This window comes from Mixophyes fleayi, chromosome 4 (assembly GCF_038048845.1).
Source record: "Mixophyes fleayi isolate aMixFle1 chromosome 4, aMixFle1.hap1, whole genome shotgun sequence".
Classification (NCBI taxonomy): domain Eukaryota; kingdom Metazoa; phylum Chordata; class Amphibia; order Anura; family Limnodynastidae; genus Mixophyes; species Mixophyes fleayi.
The window spans coordinates 217,883,773-217,905,126 of NC_134405.1; the positions used below are offsets into that span (position 1 = coordinate 217,883,773).

At 41.3% G+C, this 21,354-nt stretch overlaps 1 protein-coding gene across 1 annotated transcript in view; it reads left to right on the top strand.

The window, feature by feature from the left end:
- Nucleotides 1-13,720: 13,720 nt before the first annotated feature.
- Nucleotides 13,721-21,354, top strand: part of PPM1H (protein phosphatase, Mg2+/Mn2+ dependent 1H) — a 147,898-nt gene continuing 140,264 nt past the window's right edge. The window contains exon 1 of the mRNA XM_075209342.1: nt 13,721-14,197. Within this exon, the coding sequence (XP_075065443.1) occupies nt 13,965-14,197 (233 nt within the window). The 5' untranslated portion in view covers nt 13,721-13,964. The remainder of the gene's footprint in view (nt 14,198-21,354) is intronic.

Genomic DNA, 21,354 nt, shown 5'->3' on the forward strand with positions numbered 1-21,354 from the left:
GTTCTTTGGAAAGGGTGCTGCTATAGACGAAGACCTTGTGAAGAAGGTTCTAGGGGTTTATTATCTGGTTCAATATTGCCCTAACACTTTATCATTTTGCAAAGCATGGGAGCTATGAGCTGTACATTTTAATTTAAGGCTTCCTTTGCATCTGTAATTGTTTAAGGAATCCTACTAAGTATTGTCTATCCATTTACATTCAGATACAATAAAAAAAACTCATATGCTTCTATGGGAGGACTGGATTGAGCACCAGAGCAGATCCAGCAATGCATCAGGTTTGTACAATGTATCAAGTAGGAGGTAGTACAACTTTAATATACTGTACATAGAAAAGGATCTAGTCACAAATCTACAACGCACTCATTAAGGGGTTAAGGAGTCATTCTTGTAAATACAGGTACATACTCAACATTTCCGCAGCATAGTCCTGAATAGTCACTCTCATGAGAATCTAATTTTAACTTTTTTTTTTTAGCTTTTCAAAAAACAACAACTTGCAAAGGAAACATTTTTTCATACAAGTATAATTTTCCTAATGTGTCCTATGCATGCTCATAATCAGACTTACTTTACAAAAGCACAACAAAATAGAAATATATTAATGATAATAAATAAAATGCAAAATTGCGCTTGCTTTAATATACTAAGGTTGTTAGCTATCAGTACTGCATGCTACATACGTTTCAAAATGTAATTATTTGAGTTTTTGGAGAAAATACATTTATAATCAAGGAACGTATGAGAAAAGTAATTTCTTTGGGTAAACATGTGACACATGCAGCAGCATACACACCATGGACTGATGCACAGTGGGACATACGCCAGTTTATGCAGAGTATCTTGCGTGAAATCTCTCTGCACATGTCCAGAAAAGGGGTGCAACAATATGTATCTATTAAGACTTGTGTAATTCTGGTACTTAGGCTCGTCTGAGCCTGAAGAGGTGGGAAGGGGGAGGAAAGGGGCAGTCTAACTTTAGGCAAGTACAGTAAACCTTTGTTAACGCAAATACGGCTCATGCTGGCACGTGCATAGATACCTGTTAAGAGGTGTCATTTTTGTACTTGCAACAAGCAGAATTTTTTCTGAGAGTATCCAGACATATGCTGCCAGATTGAAATTACTAGCAAAGAAATGTGATTATGGTGCATTAACAAGCAAGCTCATCAGAGACCTGATTGTGTGTGGACCCTATAATGATATTACTCAATATTACTATGCAAGAAGGCATTAACACTGCACAGTGCTATACAAAAGTGCAATGGAGTTAAAAAAAAAAAAGGAGACTGATATATGTGACCTCTGGCAACACGAGCACCAAGACACGCGCCGGTTGAATTGCGGTGGTTGCTACAAATGTTCTGCCTTCAATAAACGCTGCAATGCTTGTGGAAAACAAAATCATTTTGCACACTGGTGCAGGTCCAGGCTTAAAGCTGATGACTGACAACCTTACACTGCATGCTCCAGCAGCTCACCACACCAAGTTCACACTGTAGATGCAACGCTAGAAAACATCCCAGACACCTGTCTCCACTGCGAGAGTATTGACCTCAGAGACGAAAAAGGTGAAATATTTTCCACCATAATAGACGAGACAAATAGTGTCATCAAAATAAAAATTTAAACTGGCACCAAATGTAACTTCATGTCGTGAACTCCTCCAGAGCACAAATCCAAAAACACCTATTGACTGTTCTTACACTGTGAATCTAATTGCTAATTGGCCAGGCAATCAAAACCATGGGTGTGGCCACACTGCACTCCACAAATGTCCCGTTGCAGTTTCATATAGTGGACGGCAATGTCAAACCACTCCTATGTTTGCAGGACAACATAAAACGGGGGGATAATAACTTTAAGTGCTGATGTGCATGCCATTCAACAGGATGTTCCAGAGTTAAAATACTTTGCTGATCTGTCCAATTGCAATACCATTGGGAAACTCCCAGTCAACTATCACATGTATTTTGTTTCTCCCACAATATGTGCTCCCAGATGTGTACCACTAGCCATGAAGGATAAAGTGATAGTGGAATTAAATCGTATGACAGCATTGAGCGTCATAGCTCCAGTGGTAGAAGCCACCCCATAGGTGGGTGCTCTTCTTTTAGTCACGACACGGCGGTGGGACAGAGAACCCCCTTATCCCTAATACAAGTAGAACACAAAAAAATTAAGTGCCGTCAGATTTATTATGTGGGAACAATATGTCACATATTTTCTCCACAGTGTCTTCTCAGTACACACATGCTATGGCTCCTTTCATCAACAGTCCTTTTTCTCTCAAAAACTGGAACTTTTTGCAGCCTCTCAGCACATGGTTTTCCCTGGGTTCTAGTGTCTCTCAGTTTCCAGGTATCATATATGCTCCAGTTCTGGTGCTTACAATAGCCAGTAATAATTTTTTCAGCAATTTCTGCTACAGTAGTTCTTCTGTGGGATTGTATCAGACAGGTCGGTCTTCGCTTTCCATGCACATCATTGAGCCTTGGGGCGCCCATGTCACTGTCACCGGTTCACCTGTTGTCCTTCCTTGAACCATGTTTAGTAGGTACTAACCACTGCATACCGGGAACACCCCATAAGATCTGCCGTTTTGGAGTTGCTCTGATCCAGTCGTCTAGCCATCACAATTTGTCAAAGTCGCCCAGATCCTTATGCTTGCCCATTTTTCCTGTTTCCAACACAACAATTTTAAGAACTGACTGTTCACTTGCTGCCTAATATATCCCAATCCTTGACAGATGCCATTGTATTGAGATAATCATTGTTATTCACTTCACTTGTCTGTGGTTTAATTGTCGTGGCTGATTGTGGTATACAACCATACTAGGGCATCTTAACAACTGTTCTAATCTCCACTCTGAGCCACACTCGCTCATTTTGTTTCAGATGTGCCCTCATCCAATTACATTGTAAGCTCTCTCCTGAGCCAGGTTCTCAATTACCCTGTGTTTTCACGTCTACATTTATTTTGTCTACCTGTTTTATATATGTCCTGTTTTCCCCATTATCTGGCACTGTGGAGCAATGTGGCACCTTACAAATCAATGATAATAATAATATATATGTTTATAAAAAAGGAACTAGCTACTGTTGTTTAAAGAATAATAACAACAATATACAAACAACATAAAAGTGAGTAAATTCCTTATATATTTGTTACAAAGTATTCTGCTACAGTTCCTGTTCTACACTATGTATATCAGTGATAGACAACCTGAATCCAGACAGACCTTATAGACCAATTATAGGCAGCCTAATACACTTCAGGGGCCATATGGTGTGGCCCTCTAACCCTCAAAAGGGACACACATCAGTGTTATTCCAATAAAATGTTACCAGCCAGATGGAATCAAAAAGTAGCTGGGTAGGGGACTTTACACAAATTAAATGTTGAAATCCTGACCTTATATTGATTTAACCTCTAGATTAACACTACATTATTCTCTTTTTCTTAAAGGCACAGTCACCTGCAGCTTTTTTATAATCAAAGTCTGTAGGTTCTGGTCCCTCTAATGATATCAGCATCAAATTATTCAGTAAGCTCTGCTTCCTGCGAACCCATAAACAGGTTTTAATTCGCTTTAGATTAGAAAATCCTCTTTCACATTCAGCTGTGCTTACAGGTATGGTCAGTCTAATAGCAGCTAGTTTTGCTAAATTATAAAGATTCTATGAGCTCAGTTGTTGAAAATTTCTGCATTATTTGTTTTGAATCTAGATATTTGTTGGACTCTAGCTCAAACAATTTTAATGCAACTGCTCATTCTTGTTAACTATTTTCATACTTTAGGATTGCAGGCAGGGGCAGATTGGCCATAGAGCCTACTGGGACTTTTCCTGATAGGCTGGTGGCCACAGGAGGCCGCAGAATTTGTTTTTTAGGGGGTAAAATATTACATAAAAATATTATGTGCAGTAGCCGGGGACATGTGACCTCTTCCAGTCCCCATACCTGTGCACCACGTGACAGGTGCCTTCCCATGTGAGCAGAGAGGAGTCTCCATCAGCACTGCCTGCCTGCAGTAAGGTATTTCATCATCATCATCATCATTTATTTATATAGCGCCACTAATTCCACAGCGCTGGACAGAGAACCCACTCACATCAGTCTCTGCCCCTTTGGGGCTTACAGTCTAAATTCCCTAACATACACACACACACAGACAGACACACAGACTAGGGTACATTTTTTTAGCAGCTAATTAACCTACTAGTATGTTTTTGGAGTGTGGGAGGAAACCGGAGCACCCGGAGAAAACCCACGCAAACACAGGGAGAACATACAAACTCCTCACAGATAAGGCCATTGTCGAGAATTGAACTCATGACCCCAGTGCTGTAAGGCAGAAGTGCTAACCACTATGCCACCGTGCTGCCCATAAGGTATTTGTGAGGGAAAGGGTGGGCTGTTGTAATATGGAAAGTGGGGGTACTGGTGTGATGTGAGAAGTGGGGGGATGTTCTAAGGTGTGAAGGGGGTTGTCCTAACGTGAGAAGGAGGGCCTGATCAACCACTAGGCTGACCAGGCTGCAGTCTGGGGCGCTGGGTCCTGGAGGGCGCGGCGCTGCGGGTATTTATTTATTTTTTTCATTCTTTTTTTTTTTTTTTTTCATTCATTTTTTTTTTCGGGGTGGGGGAGGGGGGGTCGCCGCGGGGGGGTGGAGGGCTCGACGATCAAAAGCATTGGTGGTCAGTGGTTAGCAACACACAGCCAATCACCAGGCTGCCTGTTGCTGTGCAGCAGACAGGAAGCAAGACGTCTTCACTTCCTATCTGCTGATCTGAGGAGAGAAGCGACGCTGGCACAACTACAGGTAAGTGAAGGGGGGAACTGCCCTGCATATCTATAGGGAGGGGGGGGAACTGCCCTGCATATCTATAGGGAGGGGGGGAACTGCCCTGCATATCTATAGGGAGGGGGGGGGAACTGCCCTGCATATCTATAGGGAGGGGGGGAACTGCCCTGCATATCTATAGGGAGGGGGGGGAACTGCCCTGCATATCTATAGGGAGGGGGGGGAACTGCCCTGCATATCTATAGGGAGGGGGGGAAACTGCCCTGCATATCTATAGGGAGGGGGGGGGGAACTGCCCTGCATATCTATAGGGAGGGGGGGGGAACTGCCCTGCATATCTATAGGGAGGGGGGGGAACTGCCCTGCATATCTATAGGGAGGGGGGGGGAACTGCCCTGCATATCTATAGGGAGGGGGGGGGAACTGCCCTGCATATCTATAGGGAGGGGGGGGGGAACTGCCCTGCATATCTATAGGGGGGGGAACTGCCCTGCATATCTATAGGGAGGGGGGGGGAACTGCCCTGCATATCTATAGGGAGGGGGGGGGGAACTGCCCTGCATATCTATAGGGAGGGGGGGAACTGCCCTGCATATCTATAGGGAGGGGGGGAAACTGCCCTGCATATCTATAGGGAGGGGGGGAACTGCCCTGCATATCTATAGGGAGGGGGGGAACTGCCCTGCATATCTATAGGGAGGGGGGGAACTGCCCTGCATATCTATAGGGAGGGGGGAACTGCCCTGCATATCTATAGGGAGGGGGGGGAACTGCCCTGCATATCTATAGGGAGGGGGGGAACTGCCCTGCATATCTATAGGGAGGGGGGGAACTGCCCTGCATATCTATAGGGAGGGGGGGGGGAACTGCCCTGCATATCTATAGGGGGGAGGACTGCCCTGCATATCTATAGGGAGGGGGGAACTGCCCTGCATATCTATAGGGAGGGGGGGAAACTGCCCTGCATATCTATAGGGAGGGGGGGAAACTGCCCTGCATATCTATAGGGAGGGGGGGAAACTGCCCTGCATATCTATAGGGAGGGGGGGAAACTGCCCTGCATATCTATAGGGAGGGGGGGAAACGGCCCTGCATATCTATAGGGAGGGGGGGAACTGCCCTGCATATCTATAGGGAGGGGGGGGGAACTGCCCTGCATATCTATAGGGAGGGGGGGAACTGCCCTGCATATCTATAGGGAGGGGGGAACTGCCCTGCATATCTATAGGGAGGGGGGGAACTGCCCTGCATATCTATAGGGAGGGGGGGAACTGCCCTGCATATCTATAGGGAGGGGGGAGGGGGGGCGCTGCGGCCGTATTAGCCTAGGGCGGCCAGAACCCTTAATCAGGCCCTGGCTGTTATAACATGAAAAGAGGGTCTGTTCTAATGTGTGACATGGGGGCTATTCTAATGTGAGAAGAGGAGCTCTGTCCTAATGTGAGAAGTGGAGCAGCGGCTGTTCTAAATTGTGAAGGGGAGCTGTCCTAACGTGAGAGGTGGGGGGCTGTTCTAACGTGTGATGAGGGGGTGCAGCTCTAATATGTGAGAAAAGAGTTTATTTTAAGTATAATGTGTGATATGAGGGAAGATATGGGAGCTGTATTAATAGTACATGGATGGGAGGTAGGCTATTAATTTAATAGTAGAATTTTGGTGGGGACTAATTATTTAATGGGTGCTATTTTATTTGTGGGGTGAAGCAATTTAGTGGAGCAATTTCATTTATTGGTGGACTATTTAACTTAATAGTGGGGCCTATTAAATTAAGATGGGGTGACAGGAACTTTTATGCTGGGGTGGTTTGGGACTATTAATTGAATGTGGGGATGAGTTTGGGGAGGAGGGTTATTTATTAAATGTGAATATGAATTATTTAATGCCAAGGATGGTTGTGGGAAATGGTAACTTTAAATGTAATTACTATTAATTTTTGCTGGGGTTGGTTGGAGGGAAATAGGTCCATTTATCAAATCTGAGTACTATTATTTTACTTTTGGGGCTGGAGGGAGGTCTAATTAATGGTGGATGCTATTGAATTAATGCCTTGGGTGGACGGTGTTTGCTAAATTACATGTAGTAATTTTTTTTTCCAAATAGGACCCCCATCATTCCAGGATCCAGACAAGCAGCCACAGGTGGTGAAAATGAAAAGAACAGATAGGCGAGTCTGCCAACTGTCCTGACTCTGCCAGGGTAGTACACAATTTGGATGACTGTCTCGCTTGGTCCGACTGCAAGTACACTTGGAGGTATGTTCTGCTACACACTGTACTGCTTGTGAAGGCAGAATTGTGCGCACCTAACAATAGTGCACACAGTTTTGCCTGTGTATTTGTCTAAATAATAACCCTCCTGTCTTAAGAGCCCCAGGTCCCCCAGAGCCTTATTCCACCTCTGTTGATACTTTAGTGGTTCTTGCATTGATTCCATTGCCTGCCTTCTACCTTGCACTGGTCCCATTCTCAGATCACTTTGAACATGAGCATATGGTCAGCCCCCATTGCACTGACAATTTCATTAATCTTGCCTCCTTTGTACTTAATATATCACAAACAAACCCTTGGAATAGCTATCCTTTTCAATTATGCCATTGTCTGCCAACCCTCCGTGCACTGTTATTCAAACCAATACCCCAATCACTGGGCACATTTAGGGCTTATAAACAATTATTATAAAATAAGTATTTTCTTGCAGATGCTTGAAGCATTTCACCTTTTGAGGTGATTGCACCTAGACAGCAATTTATTATAAGGATTCTTTTTATTGCATTTTTTCAAACTTGCATATTTATATATTATATACAGAGAGAGATTTGACTGGTAGTTTGCATCTCATAGGGGGGTATTCAAATGTTGCTTTTAACGCGCTAAAACAAAAAAAAAACGAGCGCTCTAAAAATATTAGCGTTAATACGGTAATATGCGTGTAAATACCGTTAATACGGTAGTTTACTCGCTGAATTTCATCTCGCAGCTCAGGGAGCTGCGAGATGAAATTTAGCGAGTAATTACCGTATTAACGCTAATATTTTTAGAGCGCTCGGTTTTTTTTGTTTTAGCTCGTTAACGGCAACAATTGAATACTCCCCATAATGTCAGGGCAAGATGCAACAGTGTGTTGAGGTGCTCAGGTCAGTGATTCTCTCGTTAACACAGGTGAGAATGTTGACGAGGACAAGGCTGGAGATCACTCTGTCATGCTGAGTTAGAATAACAGACTGGAAGCTTTAAAAGGAGGGTGGTGATTGAAATAATTGTTTTTCCTCTGTTAACCATTGTTAACAGAGGAAACACGTGCAGTCATCATTGCTTTGCACAAAAAGGACTTCACATGCAAGGATATTGCTGCTAGAAACAAAAAGAAGAAAAAAGAACTGGATCTTAAAGATGCACTGTGTAGCATTGGGTCTCATATTCGAAATGCACATGTACCAAGTAACTGGAATAAAACATAACTTTTATTAATAAAAGATCAAAAGTTTGATTCTAAAAAGCAGCAAAATATAAATGTGAAAAAGTGAAAATAAAATGTTTTAAAACTTGCCGTGCATGACTCTTATTCCTTACTTATATATAATAATAGAACACCTTATCTTAAATGATCAGCTTAGGGGAAGTCAACCACCAAATAAGCAATAATTTACATAAATATGTTGATATTCCAGTAATATTGTCCCATATCAGTAATTACTGGAAAAAATATATTGGTTCAAATCGATTATTATCCTTTTCTGATATCTGATTAAGCAACCAGCATAATATTACTGCTTCAGCTGAATATCAGTAACACTGGTTAATTGCAACTGTTTGGTTTCAGATCCAGCTGACATGACAAGTTGTCAACTGTTTAAATCATAATGAAGCTACTATTGCTTAGTTCTCCTATCATAATACTGTTCGGAATAAACAAATAGTAACCACAGGGTGCAATCAGATAATCAGAGCTGTGGCATAGCTTAGTTGTTAAACAAGTTTCTGAGACAATAGCTGTAGTCTCGTTTCAGAAGAATAAATAAACATTCAGTGACAAGGATTTTGTTATTATTATTATTTGGTTACTGGATGGTAGCACCTCAATAAAAGAATGGTTGCAATATATACGTAGAAATGTTGAGAACATGATACCAATAAAATGTATAAAGAGATGTGTAGTTTGTGTGTCTATCTAGTGCAACAATATTCTATTATTTCTGAAAGGATTTTGCTTCTAGTAAGATTGCACCTAAATCAACCATTTATCGGATCATCAAGAACTTCAAGGAGAGAGGTTCAATAGTTGTGAAGAAGGCTTCAGGGCACCCAAGAACGTCCAGCAAGTGCCAGAACCATTTCCTAAAGTTGATTCAGCTGCGGGATAGAGGCACCACCAGTGCAGAGCTTGCTCAGGAATGGCAGCAGGCAGGTGTGACTGCATCTGCACGCACAGTGAGGCGAAGACTTTTGTAGGATGGCCTGGTGTCAAGAAGGCCAGCAAAGAAGCCGCTTCTCTCCAGGAAAAACATCAAGGAGAGACTGATATTCTGCAAAAGGTACAGGGATTGGACTGCTGAGGATTGTGGTGAAGTAATTTTCTCTGATGAATTCCCTTTCAGATTGTTTGGGGCATCTGGAAAATCGCTTGTCCAGAGAAAGAAAGGTGAGCACTACCATCAGCCATGTGTCATGCCAACAGCAAAGCATCCTGAGACCATTCATTTGTGGGGTTGCTTCTCAGCTAAGGGAGTGGGCACACTCACAATTTTGCCTAAGAACACATCCATGAATAAAGAATGTTAAAAAACATCCCCCAATAGCAACTTCTTCCACCCATCTAAGAACAGTTTGGTGAAGAACAATGCCTTTTCCAGCATGATGGAGCACCTTGACATAAGGCAAAAGTGATAACTAAGTGGCTCGGAGATCAAAACATCGAAATGTTGAGTCCATGGCCAGGAAACTCTCCAGACCTTAATCCCATTGAGTACTTGTGGTCAATCCTCAAGAGGCGGGTGGGCGAACAAAAACCCACAAATTCTGACAAACTCCAAGCACTGATTAGGCAAGAATGGGCGGCCATCAGTCAGTATGTGGCCCAGAAGTTTATTGACAGCATGATAGAACGAATTGCAAAGGTCTTCAAAAAGAAGGGTCAACAATGCAAATATTGACTCTTTGCATAAACTTAATGTAATTGTCAATAAAAGCCTTTAATTTTACTTCAGTATACCATAGCACCATCTGACAAAAAGGTCTAAAAACACTGAAGCAGCAAACTTTGTGAAAACCAATACTTGTGTCATTCTCAAAACTTTTGGCCATGACGGTATTATGGATTTCAGTTAAACTAGCCATTCTAACTGGGGAATTTTGAAAAAAGAAAAACAGTTGTCTTAAGATATCGTTAAATTTCATTAAATAATGCATCTCAGCAGCTGCTTGGGCACTAGCAAGAGCCAAGGGGTGGTTTAAACAATGACAATTGACCATTACTCCGCCTGTTTCATCTTTTAATAGTTTTGCTACTCCTTTGAGCTTCCCTATTATGACAGCTGCTCCATCAGAGCCTAGACCCAATTCAATTATTTTTTAGTTATAGTTTGAGCTTTGCCATCAGTGATATATGTTGATATAAAACTAACAGTAATCTCTTTTTTAAGTTGACGAACGTATTTAATGTATATAATAAGCTGCTTCAAAACTTAGATGTCTGTCATTTCATCACACAGAACACTGAAGTAATCTGTCGAATGCAAATGTTTAAGCAATTCACATCTTATTTGTGAAGCTAAGATGTCATGGACGACTTGCATTAATCTTTCCGAAGTGTAATTTGCATTCTTTACAATATAAAGATGCTTTAAGTGTGTACAACCCATAGCCTTGCAGTGCTCAAGCCTACTTACTATTCACTGTGAGGAGCTGACCGACAGGCAGTGGACGTTTGCCGCCGGGCACACATATGATGCGACCGAAAGTCGCACTGACATTAGTGCAGCGCAGATTTTGGCCGCGTCATAGTGCCAGGCAGCAAGGGTCACTGCCTGTTGGTCAGCTCATCACAGTGGATAGTAAGTGCCTGGTGTCGGGCAGCAGAGTATGCCCGGCAAATAAAGCATGGGAAGAACACTGGACATTACCTCAGTAATAAGATAAAACAATACATTTAATCAAGCAGACACCTATCTGGAATAACATATCAGCAAGCATTTTAAACAAGTGTTACAAGTTATAAAAAAAAAAATCTTACAATAAGGCAGGATGAAGCTATTGGCTGCAGATGAAAGCTTGGAGGGCCACATGTGGCCCTAGTGCCGTCTGTTGCCCATCACTGGTGTACATAAACAGTGCAGTAGAGATCATAGTTGAAATTATCACATAGTTGCCTGCTAGGGAAGACTTTCAGATTATTGGGGGAGCTCTCAGACTCCTGAAAGAAACAGGCTAAGGCCCTGAAGAAGTGCCCAACAGCCACAAAGTGTGCAAGGACTTGCCGTGATGACCCAAATCATAAGATTTGCCCCACCCAATTGATAATGCAAATGGCATCAAGTTACTCCAATCACATATTTTTATATCTGGCCTCAAGATAACCGAGAGGTCAGATCTGAAAGTAGGTAGGTATGGAATATTATCAGGCACACCATAACATAATCCATTATAATTATTACACAAAAAAAAGCTATCTACACAAAACTTAAAGTATAAAATAGCATACCTGCCAACAAAATCCATTTTACTAGGAACACACAGCTTTGCCTGTAATTGATAATGGATGCTGAGGAAGCTATGGAACAACTGAAGAAGCTGTGGACCCATGGGTGCCTAGTAGAGAAAGCTGTGGACCAGTGGGCACACAGCAGTGGAAGCTGTGGGCCCCTGGACATATTATTGCTACAACTTAGTATATTAATGTTACTACTACATACATGCCAACTCTCGGGAGACCTGGCGATTCTCCCGCATCTGCCCACTTCACTAAATTAGAGCCGGCATGAACTGGCAGAGGGGGTGGGGCTTCACGAATCGCATTATTTTGGCCTTACCCCCAGTGATGTAATGCTTGTTTGGGGTCTTTTTACCACTGTAAAAAGACCCCAAACAGGCATTTTGTCATGGGGGGGGCAAAATGTTGCAATTCACAAAGCCCTGCCCCCTCCATCCATAACACCCCTCGTGCCCTCTAGGAACTCCTGGATCCGGCCAACATAAGGTTGGCAAGTATGTAGTACTATTGATTGCAATATTATGTATTGTGCACTTGCCACCACAATGAGCTTCATAATGAACATCAAAAGGAACTATGTATTGTGTTTTTTTCCTAGAAAACCTCCCTTCCTCTATGTTATCTTCACTGTCAATCAACTAAAGGTAACTGTTGATTTTACTCCTCTCCTATGTGTCTCCATATACATGTAGCAAGTTATTATACCAATATATTACTCAGGGGAGGGCTGGCAAATTCTAGCATGGGGGGCAAATCTTAACTCAGCAGCCTATTAGGAACATTCTAAAGGGAAAAAAATGCAAGTGGCCCAATGACCCAGCCCAGGTTAACACACTATGGGACCAGCTCGGGAGTCAGATGTCCCCCCTGGCCCGATATTATTACTCCTACTTGCCAGGAATTCCTGGGAGGCTCACGAATTTTGGGGAGTCCTCCTGGAGGAGTAGGCAAACCTCCCGAATTTTCAGAAATTCACAGCATTGAATGGCGGGGACGGGGCTTAATCACATCATTAAGCCCCGCTATTCAATGCCATGAATTTCTGCATTTTATAGTGGGGGTGGGACTATGGTGATGCTATTACATCACCTCACCCCATACTTGCCAACTTTTCCTTGTTGGCTTCAGGGAGATTCTGGGGGAGGTGGGTGTGCGGGGGCGGGGCTTGATGAATTGCATCATTTTGGCCCCACTCCTAAATGATTGTCACAATTTTGGACAATTACAGCAGGGGGCGGGGCTAAGATGATGCAATATTTGCATCATTAAGACTCTCCCCCTCCCCACGCCACTTATCTATTGTGGGGGCGAGAACCAGGAGGTTGCCCTGCTCTCCCGGGAGGTCTCCCAGAAATGCGGGAGTCTCCCGCACATTCTGGGAGAGTAATCAACTATGCGTTAAAGAAAAGCAGCTAATGAATCTCTAGAGACTGAAGTGTCTTTTACATTTCTGTCTCCTTTACTAAAGTCATGTTGTCTTACCTGTCAGTCTCTGATTAAATCTTGGTCTCCATGAAAATGGCCACCTCCATAGGCATCAATACATGGACATAGGACACAATTTCTGAACTGTGTCATCATGCCACAGATAGAGAAGCCAACCACGTCTTGTACTGGCTCAGCATCAGGGAGAATGCCAGACTCTTCAGGGAATGAGGGAGATCACCCCTATTTCAGGGAGTCTCCCTGACATTCAGGGAGAGATGGCAAGTATGCCTCATCCCCTCCTACCCCCTGTCACATGATTTCTCCCCCAGGATCTCCCAGGTGAGATGTTTTGAAAGTTGACATGTATGTTATTACTGTGACATGATTAGAAGAGACATGACCTGTTTCAGATAACATCAAGCTTTGGTTTATTGTGTCCTTTTTTTTATTCTTCACAAATATGTTAGCTCTGATCCCAGGTCAATTCAATGGGACACCTGCTGGGGAAAAAACATAAGCAGACTACACTGTCCAGGGTAAAATGCATAATGCAACTTAGCAGACATTTAATAATATACCTCCTATAACAACCATTTTAATCATGCGAAAAAGTTATGGTTCTTCAGATCGTGTTTTTCAATAGAAGAGTGCCTCTTGCTTGCATGACAACACATATATTCTGCCTTTGCAATAAACCCAGGTGTTATCCCAGGAGGGGGTGAGGTAGGTAGGAAGTATTACCACACGCTGACTACATTGCTCCCTCGTTAGTCACATGACAGTTTGTGGATCACATGATGAAAGCTTTAGCTCCAAGATCACTGTGCTGAGAACCTGCAGACCTGGCGCTCCTGTCTTCTACGTTCATTTCCCTATCTGATGTTTGCTCGCAGCCCGATCCATGCAGCGCTCTGCACACAGGGAGGGGGAAGGGAGATCTGACGGAGAGAGCCCATTGCCTGCAAGCGTTCATTCAGCTGCTGATTTATTAATGCTTCTTCCAGCAGTTTGCTGCTTGTAATATGCTCACTCGGGTAAAATCTGCTGTGGCCAATTTCATGGGAGGAATCATGGCTGGCAGTTCAGGCTCTGATCACGCTAATGGCTCTGACTTACCTATGAGGTTCCCATATGTCAGACCCGAGTTCTTAGGTCTGTCACAGGACGAGATTGAGTGTTCAGCTGACCACATCGCCAGACCCATCCTGATCCTGAAGGAGACTAAGAGGTTACCATGGAGCACGGGCTATGCAGAGTGAGTACCGGCCGGTGCATCCACTACAGCTCGGCCTCCAAACAGTGCATGTAGCTCCCCTGTAAGACTGCAAACATATCTCTCTCAAGGTCATATATGTAGCATAGGATGGTAGGTTTTGCGTGGTATAATTACGTTGTGCTACAAACAGAAGTACTTTAATACGGTTTAATAACAAGACACTGTCAGTGTGAAGCTTACTGGGTGTGAGCTGTCTGTATGGACAGTGCACGCAATATGTTTGTCATCATGTACTCAAGGCCTAGGAGATGTTTGTTTTGAGATGAATAATATTTTCTATTTACTTTTAACACTGTAGTTACCTTTATTCCTGTATATGTATTATTATGTGATACCATTTGAGAACTATTTAACATTGATGTGCTCTTTGTTTCTTTTATGATATATTTTGGTTTAGCAAAACAATAAGAGACAGCAGTAATTACTTAGTTTTACAGGAAAATGGTAAAAACTATAGAGGCCAGCAAGTGACATGTGCTGGTAATTTTGGGAGAAATGTTCTGTTTTATAATGAAGTGATAGCTTTGGTATGATGATGCTACATGGGGTTTGGAGACAGATTTGACAGAGAGCTGAAACTTTTTAGTAGTTAATTCTAAATTTAGAAATTCTTGGCATATGAACTCAACAGGTATCATCATTAGAGAGGGAAAAATGAGATGCCACGCAGGTGGTGTCTGTCCAATAGGTTGCTGCTATTCCACCCCTTTGTAAACTCAAAAATACACAGTTTCAGTAGCTGGAAAAAGTCATATAATATGGTGTCCTATCTACTATAGATACATGTTTGCATAACTTATGGAACATGGTAAAGCTATACTCTTCTTAAATTTGTTTAATCCTAAATATGTAATAGTATTATGTCCCTTCAGTTTGATTTTTGTCTATGGTAAGTTCTGAGGTGTTTTTGTGCATGTGTTTATGCTGGTATGGGGGACTAAATAAGGTGCCTATTAATGCTACCACAGCCATTTATTAAAAACATAGTGGTAGGTTAATTGGCTGCTTTCAAATTGACTCTCTCTCTCTGTGTGTATGTTAAGGAATTTAGACTGTAAGCTCCAATGGGGCAGGGACTGATGTGAGTGAGTTCTCTGTACAGCGCTGCGGAATTAGTGGCGCTATATAAATACCTGTTGATGATGATGATAGCGTATCTGATAAGAGGCTGTCCTGTTGATGACTTTACTAGCAACTCCATGATCTGACCTGAAGTCTTTAATGTTCATCTCCTGCCTAGGCTTTTGTTAAATAGCTAGGATGCTAAATTATGCCTAAACCAATGTGGAAACGACTGATTCCACTTGGTTTAAGGCTTAATAGATAGGCTCCTACATGTCTTTTTCTGTAATCTGAAAATTCAGTGCCTTAGATATCCTAAAGTATATTTAACAATTACAGAATTATTTCACAATACTGGCCCTGGCATTCCCATTATTTAATTATTTTGCAGTACACTTCTTAGCACCTAGGAAGTAGAGGTACATGGTGATCATTCTGTGTATGACATAATCACTGAGCAAACACAGTTGTTTACATTTTTTTTTCTTTTGATTTTCAGAACTTTGTGGATAATGGGTTTAAAGATGATAGATCCCTGCTGGAACTTGAATAAAAGTGCTTCTCTTTATGCACTCCTTCAGTGCCCCACTCCTGCCAATGCATGTTTGGACACCTTGATACAGCATACTACCTTACCTTGCACAACACAATCTTTTTTTAAAAAAATATATATAATGTTACTGACTGCAACTAGGCCTTCTATTTGTAAGCAAGATTTAGTTTTACATTTCTTCTTTTCTATTAAGTGTAGGGATCCACTAGAAACATTGATGGCAGAGGAGAATCACACAGCCTATCTAGTCTGGATTGGAGATGACTCTGGGAACACACTGGGGCAGATGATGATAACAGGAAAACACTAGAGCAGGGGAATTGTAAAGCACTATGGAAAATGCTGACGCTATATAATGATGATGATTATGATATTACCGGAAACACAGTGGGACAGAAGATGATATCGGGGACACACTACAAAACAAAAGATTTGATAATCTGACATTGTATTACAGCTACAGCTGTTTTAAATAGTGTGGAGACAATTAGGGGACAGGGCGGTGCATAGGAAAGGAAGAAAGAGCTAATAAAGAACAGGCATGTGTGTACATGTCCCAAAAAAATAGCTGCATTGGTGCAGTCGGGGAAGGAGCCTACACCGCATTGGCACCTGGAAGGGCAAGGGGAGTGGTCCAGACCCCTTTTAGTACAGGTCTGGTGTGTGACATATTCTGAGCATGTTTAAATTCCACTACTGTATTAACCTCCATCATGTATTTAGGAACAGTATTCCACCAATCTACTAGATTTCCAGCAATTTTTCCTCAAATTACCCCTAAACATGCTACATTTAAGTTCTAGTGCATGTCCTTTTGTTTTAATACTTTTCATCCTCTGTGAACTGCTTTACTTTTGTATAGTATATTTGTTATATTTGAAAGCTTTTGTTCAAAAAATTAATCTGATTTGTTTTTGACATGATCATGTCTGGATCCGCTGCTCTGAAAATTGTCTACCTTCATTGCATCAATATTCCTGCTACTTAACTGCGGTCCTTTTCTCTTCTTCTACTATAAATAATAATTTTGATAATTTATGTCTTTGTTTTCTTTCACAAGACTTTCTCCTTCCATCTTTATGCTTTATTATTCCTCCTTTTTTGTTTTTCTCCTTCCACCTATTTATTCAGGAAGGTTTTGTCTCCTATACTTATGAGCTGTGCCATTCAGCATAAGCTTTTGCACATTTGATTTCTGTCTTAGCCTCCTTCTGCTTAGTAGATGAACACAGTGTATAATGGCACTGACTACATATGGATATAGTCCAAGACTTTACATAGAGGCGCCCCCTCTCTCAGGTAATATAATAATTAATTTGAATACCTAGATTTGATGGATAGGAAATTCGAGGGGCTGGCTACCCTAGTTATTGTAATAAACCAAAAAGGAGCAGAGAAAGACAGCAATTATATCTAAAAAAAATATATATATATTATAAAAGAAGTTTGTTGGCAAATATCTTCCACAGCTCTCCAGATAAAGCGGCCAAATCTTACATAGTTATTTAGTATCGAAAAAGTAAACCATTAGACCACATAGCGACAACCCGACAGAGTGACAAATATTGAAAACATTAATTTTTGGTTGGAAACAAATGCTTGATTGCTGGAAGGAAAGCTCACCACAATACGACATAACTCTGCGATTAAGCAACAAATCTTATTTTCTAAATATAATTTTTGGTCTGTTTTCCAAATAATTTGCTAATATATATAAAAACTGCTACACATTACAAATCCGACCCGCAGAATGATGGGTGACCCTGCTAGTATAATATAAGTCCACAGTTTAAATATTTGGCAACTATGTGAGTTGCAGACAATATTTTAGCTCCTGATATAAAAGCCAAGTTTTATTTTAATTATTTTCAAAATAGGGCACCCTGACCCAATTGCTGTCTTTCTCTGCTCCTTTTCCTCCTTATGCTTAACCAGAACTTGAATTTTATCTTCATTCTTCTCATTGCTTCTGAGCCTTTATTTGTTTAAAAGCGATCCTTATTATACTTTTCCTGCATGGTTTAGTCAAATGTAGTTATCAGAGCTATTTAAGAAGAGCCTAACGCAGGCGATATCAAAAATAATTCTCAATGGGGACTGTGGTCAAGCTCCGAAAAGTTTATTCTATTGAGTTCGAGCCCACGATGGCGTTAGCAGCAGTTGCCTGTAGGCTACAGCATCGCCGGAGAGGGATTTTAAGATTTTTCCTAGCAGGCTGGACAGTGCGCATGCACGGCTCAATGGGTCAGAACCCAGAAATTCTTTTACCACTGTGATATCCAAGCGTTGTGTCGATGGGGCACAGTCATCACCGGGACAACCACTTATCAGATGAGCTGTCCCGGCATGACTGTAATGGTAAATTGATCTGTTAAGTCTTCTGTCATTGCTGCAAATAGCGGTGATAGCAGATGTTACTTAAGAGTTCAAAATATTCAGGGTGAATATTGTTAAATAGACCTTTTAATGAGGCTGCATTCATCATGTAGACTTAAGAATCGGCAGCTCTGTTCAGAAGGCATCTTGGGAATTTATATTTTTCTTACTTTAGTGCATGGTGTTAACTAGTAAGAACAATGAAAGCCATGGTATCGGACACCATGCTATAGCAATACAATGTGTGGGGAAACTACAACAATGTATTGTTGACCAAACGCCATTGTAATTAGCCAAGCACTCAGCAGCAACACAGAAATTACTTTGGTTACATTCTTCTTCTTCTTATTATTATTATTATTATTATTATTATTACTATGGTTTTTTTTGGTTTGTTTTTTTTTACTATTTACTCGTTTGACTTCATTGTTGCTAAAATTGTACTTATGTTTGCTATTTTGGAAAGTTTCAAATGCATTCAGGGCTGTTATAAGAAGATTAGTGGGTCCAGGTCAAAAAGAGATTCAGTGGGTCCTAAAGCTTGTTTATTAAACTAGCATGGGAGCAATCGCTTGTTTTCCCAAACTAGACAGTACATATAGAGAACAGAACAGTAAACATTTTGTTACTTTAAGTATGTTGAGAATTATGTTAGGACTTATTAATTTTGGAACTGGATCTGCAGTTGGTTTGGGTTAAGGCATGGGATAGTATAAGGGTAAGACTAGTATTGGTTCCAAGATTAAAGCTTGGGTAGGTATATAGTTAGGAACCGGGCTGACACGTGAAGTTTATGATTAATACTAATAGGTATATATGTATTTTGAACCTAATCATCTTTGTTTAACTGTGCACTCAAAAGAAAGGTCTATCTCTCTGAAACAAGTGGCCTCTTGTCTTCCCAGAACATCATGGGTCTGAGAGATTTTTCTGTTACATCCCCTATCCAGGATTCTATTATAAGGAATTTTAATAAAGGGCCCCTGTCTTAATGGAATCAGTGTTAATGCCCATTTATTAGAATTGTCACTGAACATCTCTATAGCATAGCAATTTTTTTTATTTTATTTAGACACATTCTTTTATAATTGTGAAATTATTCTACTTGCTCTATTATAGTGCCTTGTGAGAAAACGTTTAATGTACAGTCAGTTTGTGCTCTGTTGTCTTTACCAGGCAGGCTTTCTTCAGCCCACAATGCAGGAGAGCTGTGAGCAGGACAGTTTTAACAAACAGCATTATAGGCCTCCGGGCAAAGCAGTGCACTAGGGCCCTACTTACCCAACCACTCGCAGGAATAAAAATGTACAGCCACTGTCACGTCATAGCCTTCAAACTTCATTGTGCTCTGTTCCATTTCTTTCATTAGTTACATTTAGTAGGAGGCAACTGACATGGAGTGTTGCAAATATTAGAACTTTACGGCTTCAAAAAATTATGTGTGTTGATTTTGACTTTCTTATATACAATTAGACGTGTAAGATCGCATGTACAGATAACAGCTGATACTGAGGTGATTAGTCTACCTAAATGTTTTAATAAAGAGGGTTTCAAGGCTCTGAATAAATCTCCTGTAAAATACTGTTGACAAGCCTATTGGGCCACTGTGCTCGTAGGGCCCCTGGGCAACTGCCCAGCGAGCCCATGCGTTAAACCGGCTCTTGTTGTGAGCTATACAGGAAGTTGCCCCAGGGAATGAGTATTCTTGTCTAACAGCCACACTGGCTTCAAAATCCAGATGTTGGTCGGCATTGTGATTGCTCCTTGGTCGGCTTTCTCTCTACAATGTGGCTCTCTTGCTGTGTAAGCTTGAGGAAGCTTGCTACGGAGAGAGCATATTACTAGGCACAAGGAAACCAATTAATTTTGCTTTTCCAAATATCTTTGTAGCTGTTTTAGTGCTCGTAGGGCTCTGATTTATCTGTGAACAGGAAAAACTTGACATCAGTGATCAATATAATTTGCGAAAAGCCAATTGTTCCAATATTGGACAGTGCCTTCCGTTATGTTGTAGAGATCAATGTGATATCTGCATGATGTCTGAATGAGATCAATCATTTGCTATGCCTAACAATAGCCACATATGTTGTATTTGTTACATTGACACGTCCACCAGCAAGCGAGTGTAAAAAATATGGCTCATTAAGAGGCTGAACAGCACTGTAAACAGCTACAGTTTATAGTGCTGTATAAATCTGCTGCTGTAACAGGTGGTATATTTTCTTGTCTCTGTGCATGCACCTATTTCTTGTATGGGACAGCAAGCAATGAATCAAACATGTTGAGTTCGCTTATTTAAATAAATAAAAAATCGGCATTAAGAATTTGTTTTTTAACTTTTTAAAACCTTAAATAAAAATAAATTTAAAACAGAATTTTCTTGTAAAGGAAACATGGGGCTAGGTAAACACAGGGAAAAAAAAATCTTAATTTGTTCTCTTGTGAGAGAAAAATGGTTCATAAACTGAACACATTAAGTACACAGTAGTTGGTACAATATGCTTCGGCTTATATTATCCAGTGTTCTTTTGCTCAAATAATACTGATGCAATCAATATACCATAACAAAATCTGCACTCATTTATATATTCCAAATGGATTGTACTGACTCTCTGTACCTTTTGATTTACAATGTTTGTATAGTGTTGGCAGTGGAAACTGAAAATCCAGCTTCTAATTTGTTTTGGGTACATTTTCTAACCGATTAATGTGATTAACGGATAGTATGGTAAACAAGTTTACTAAGCAACTATACCAATAGATACAGAAGTGGAAGCTGCTCAAATCAATTTATAGGCCATATCAAGTGCTTGAAAGGGTGGGGTTATCCTACAAGGAACAAACACACAATCCCCCCCCCCCCACATCCCAGCACACTGCTATAGCCAGCAACATATCTGTCGTTTCTACTGTAGATAAAAATGCAAAAGTCTTAGTTGCACACATTTGCAAATGTATGTTAAAGCCCCCCGTCACTCCACAGCGCTTTTGCTAAGAGGGTGGTCCTAACTCTAAACAATGAGAGACCCATATATTTGGGCCATACATATGTATTTTTTAAATTGAGAGCTAACTTACCAAGAGGTACCCCAGAAGCCTCCAAACAGCAATTCAGTGCCAGTACCCCCTCTCAGCTACTGACACC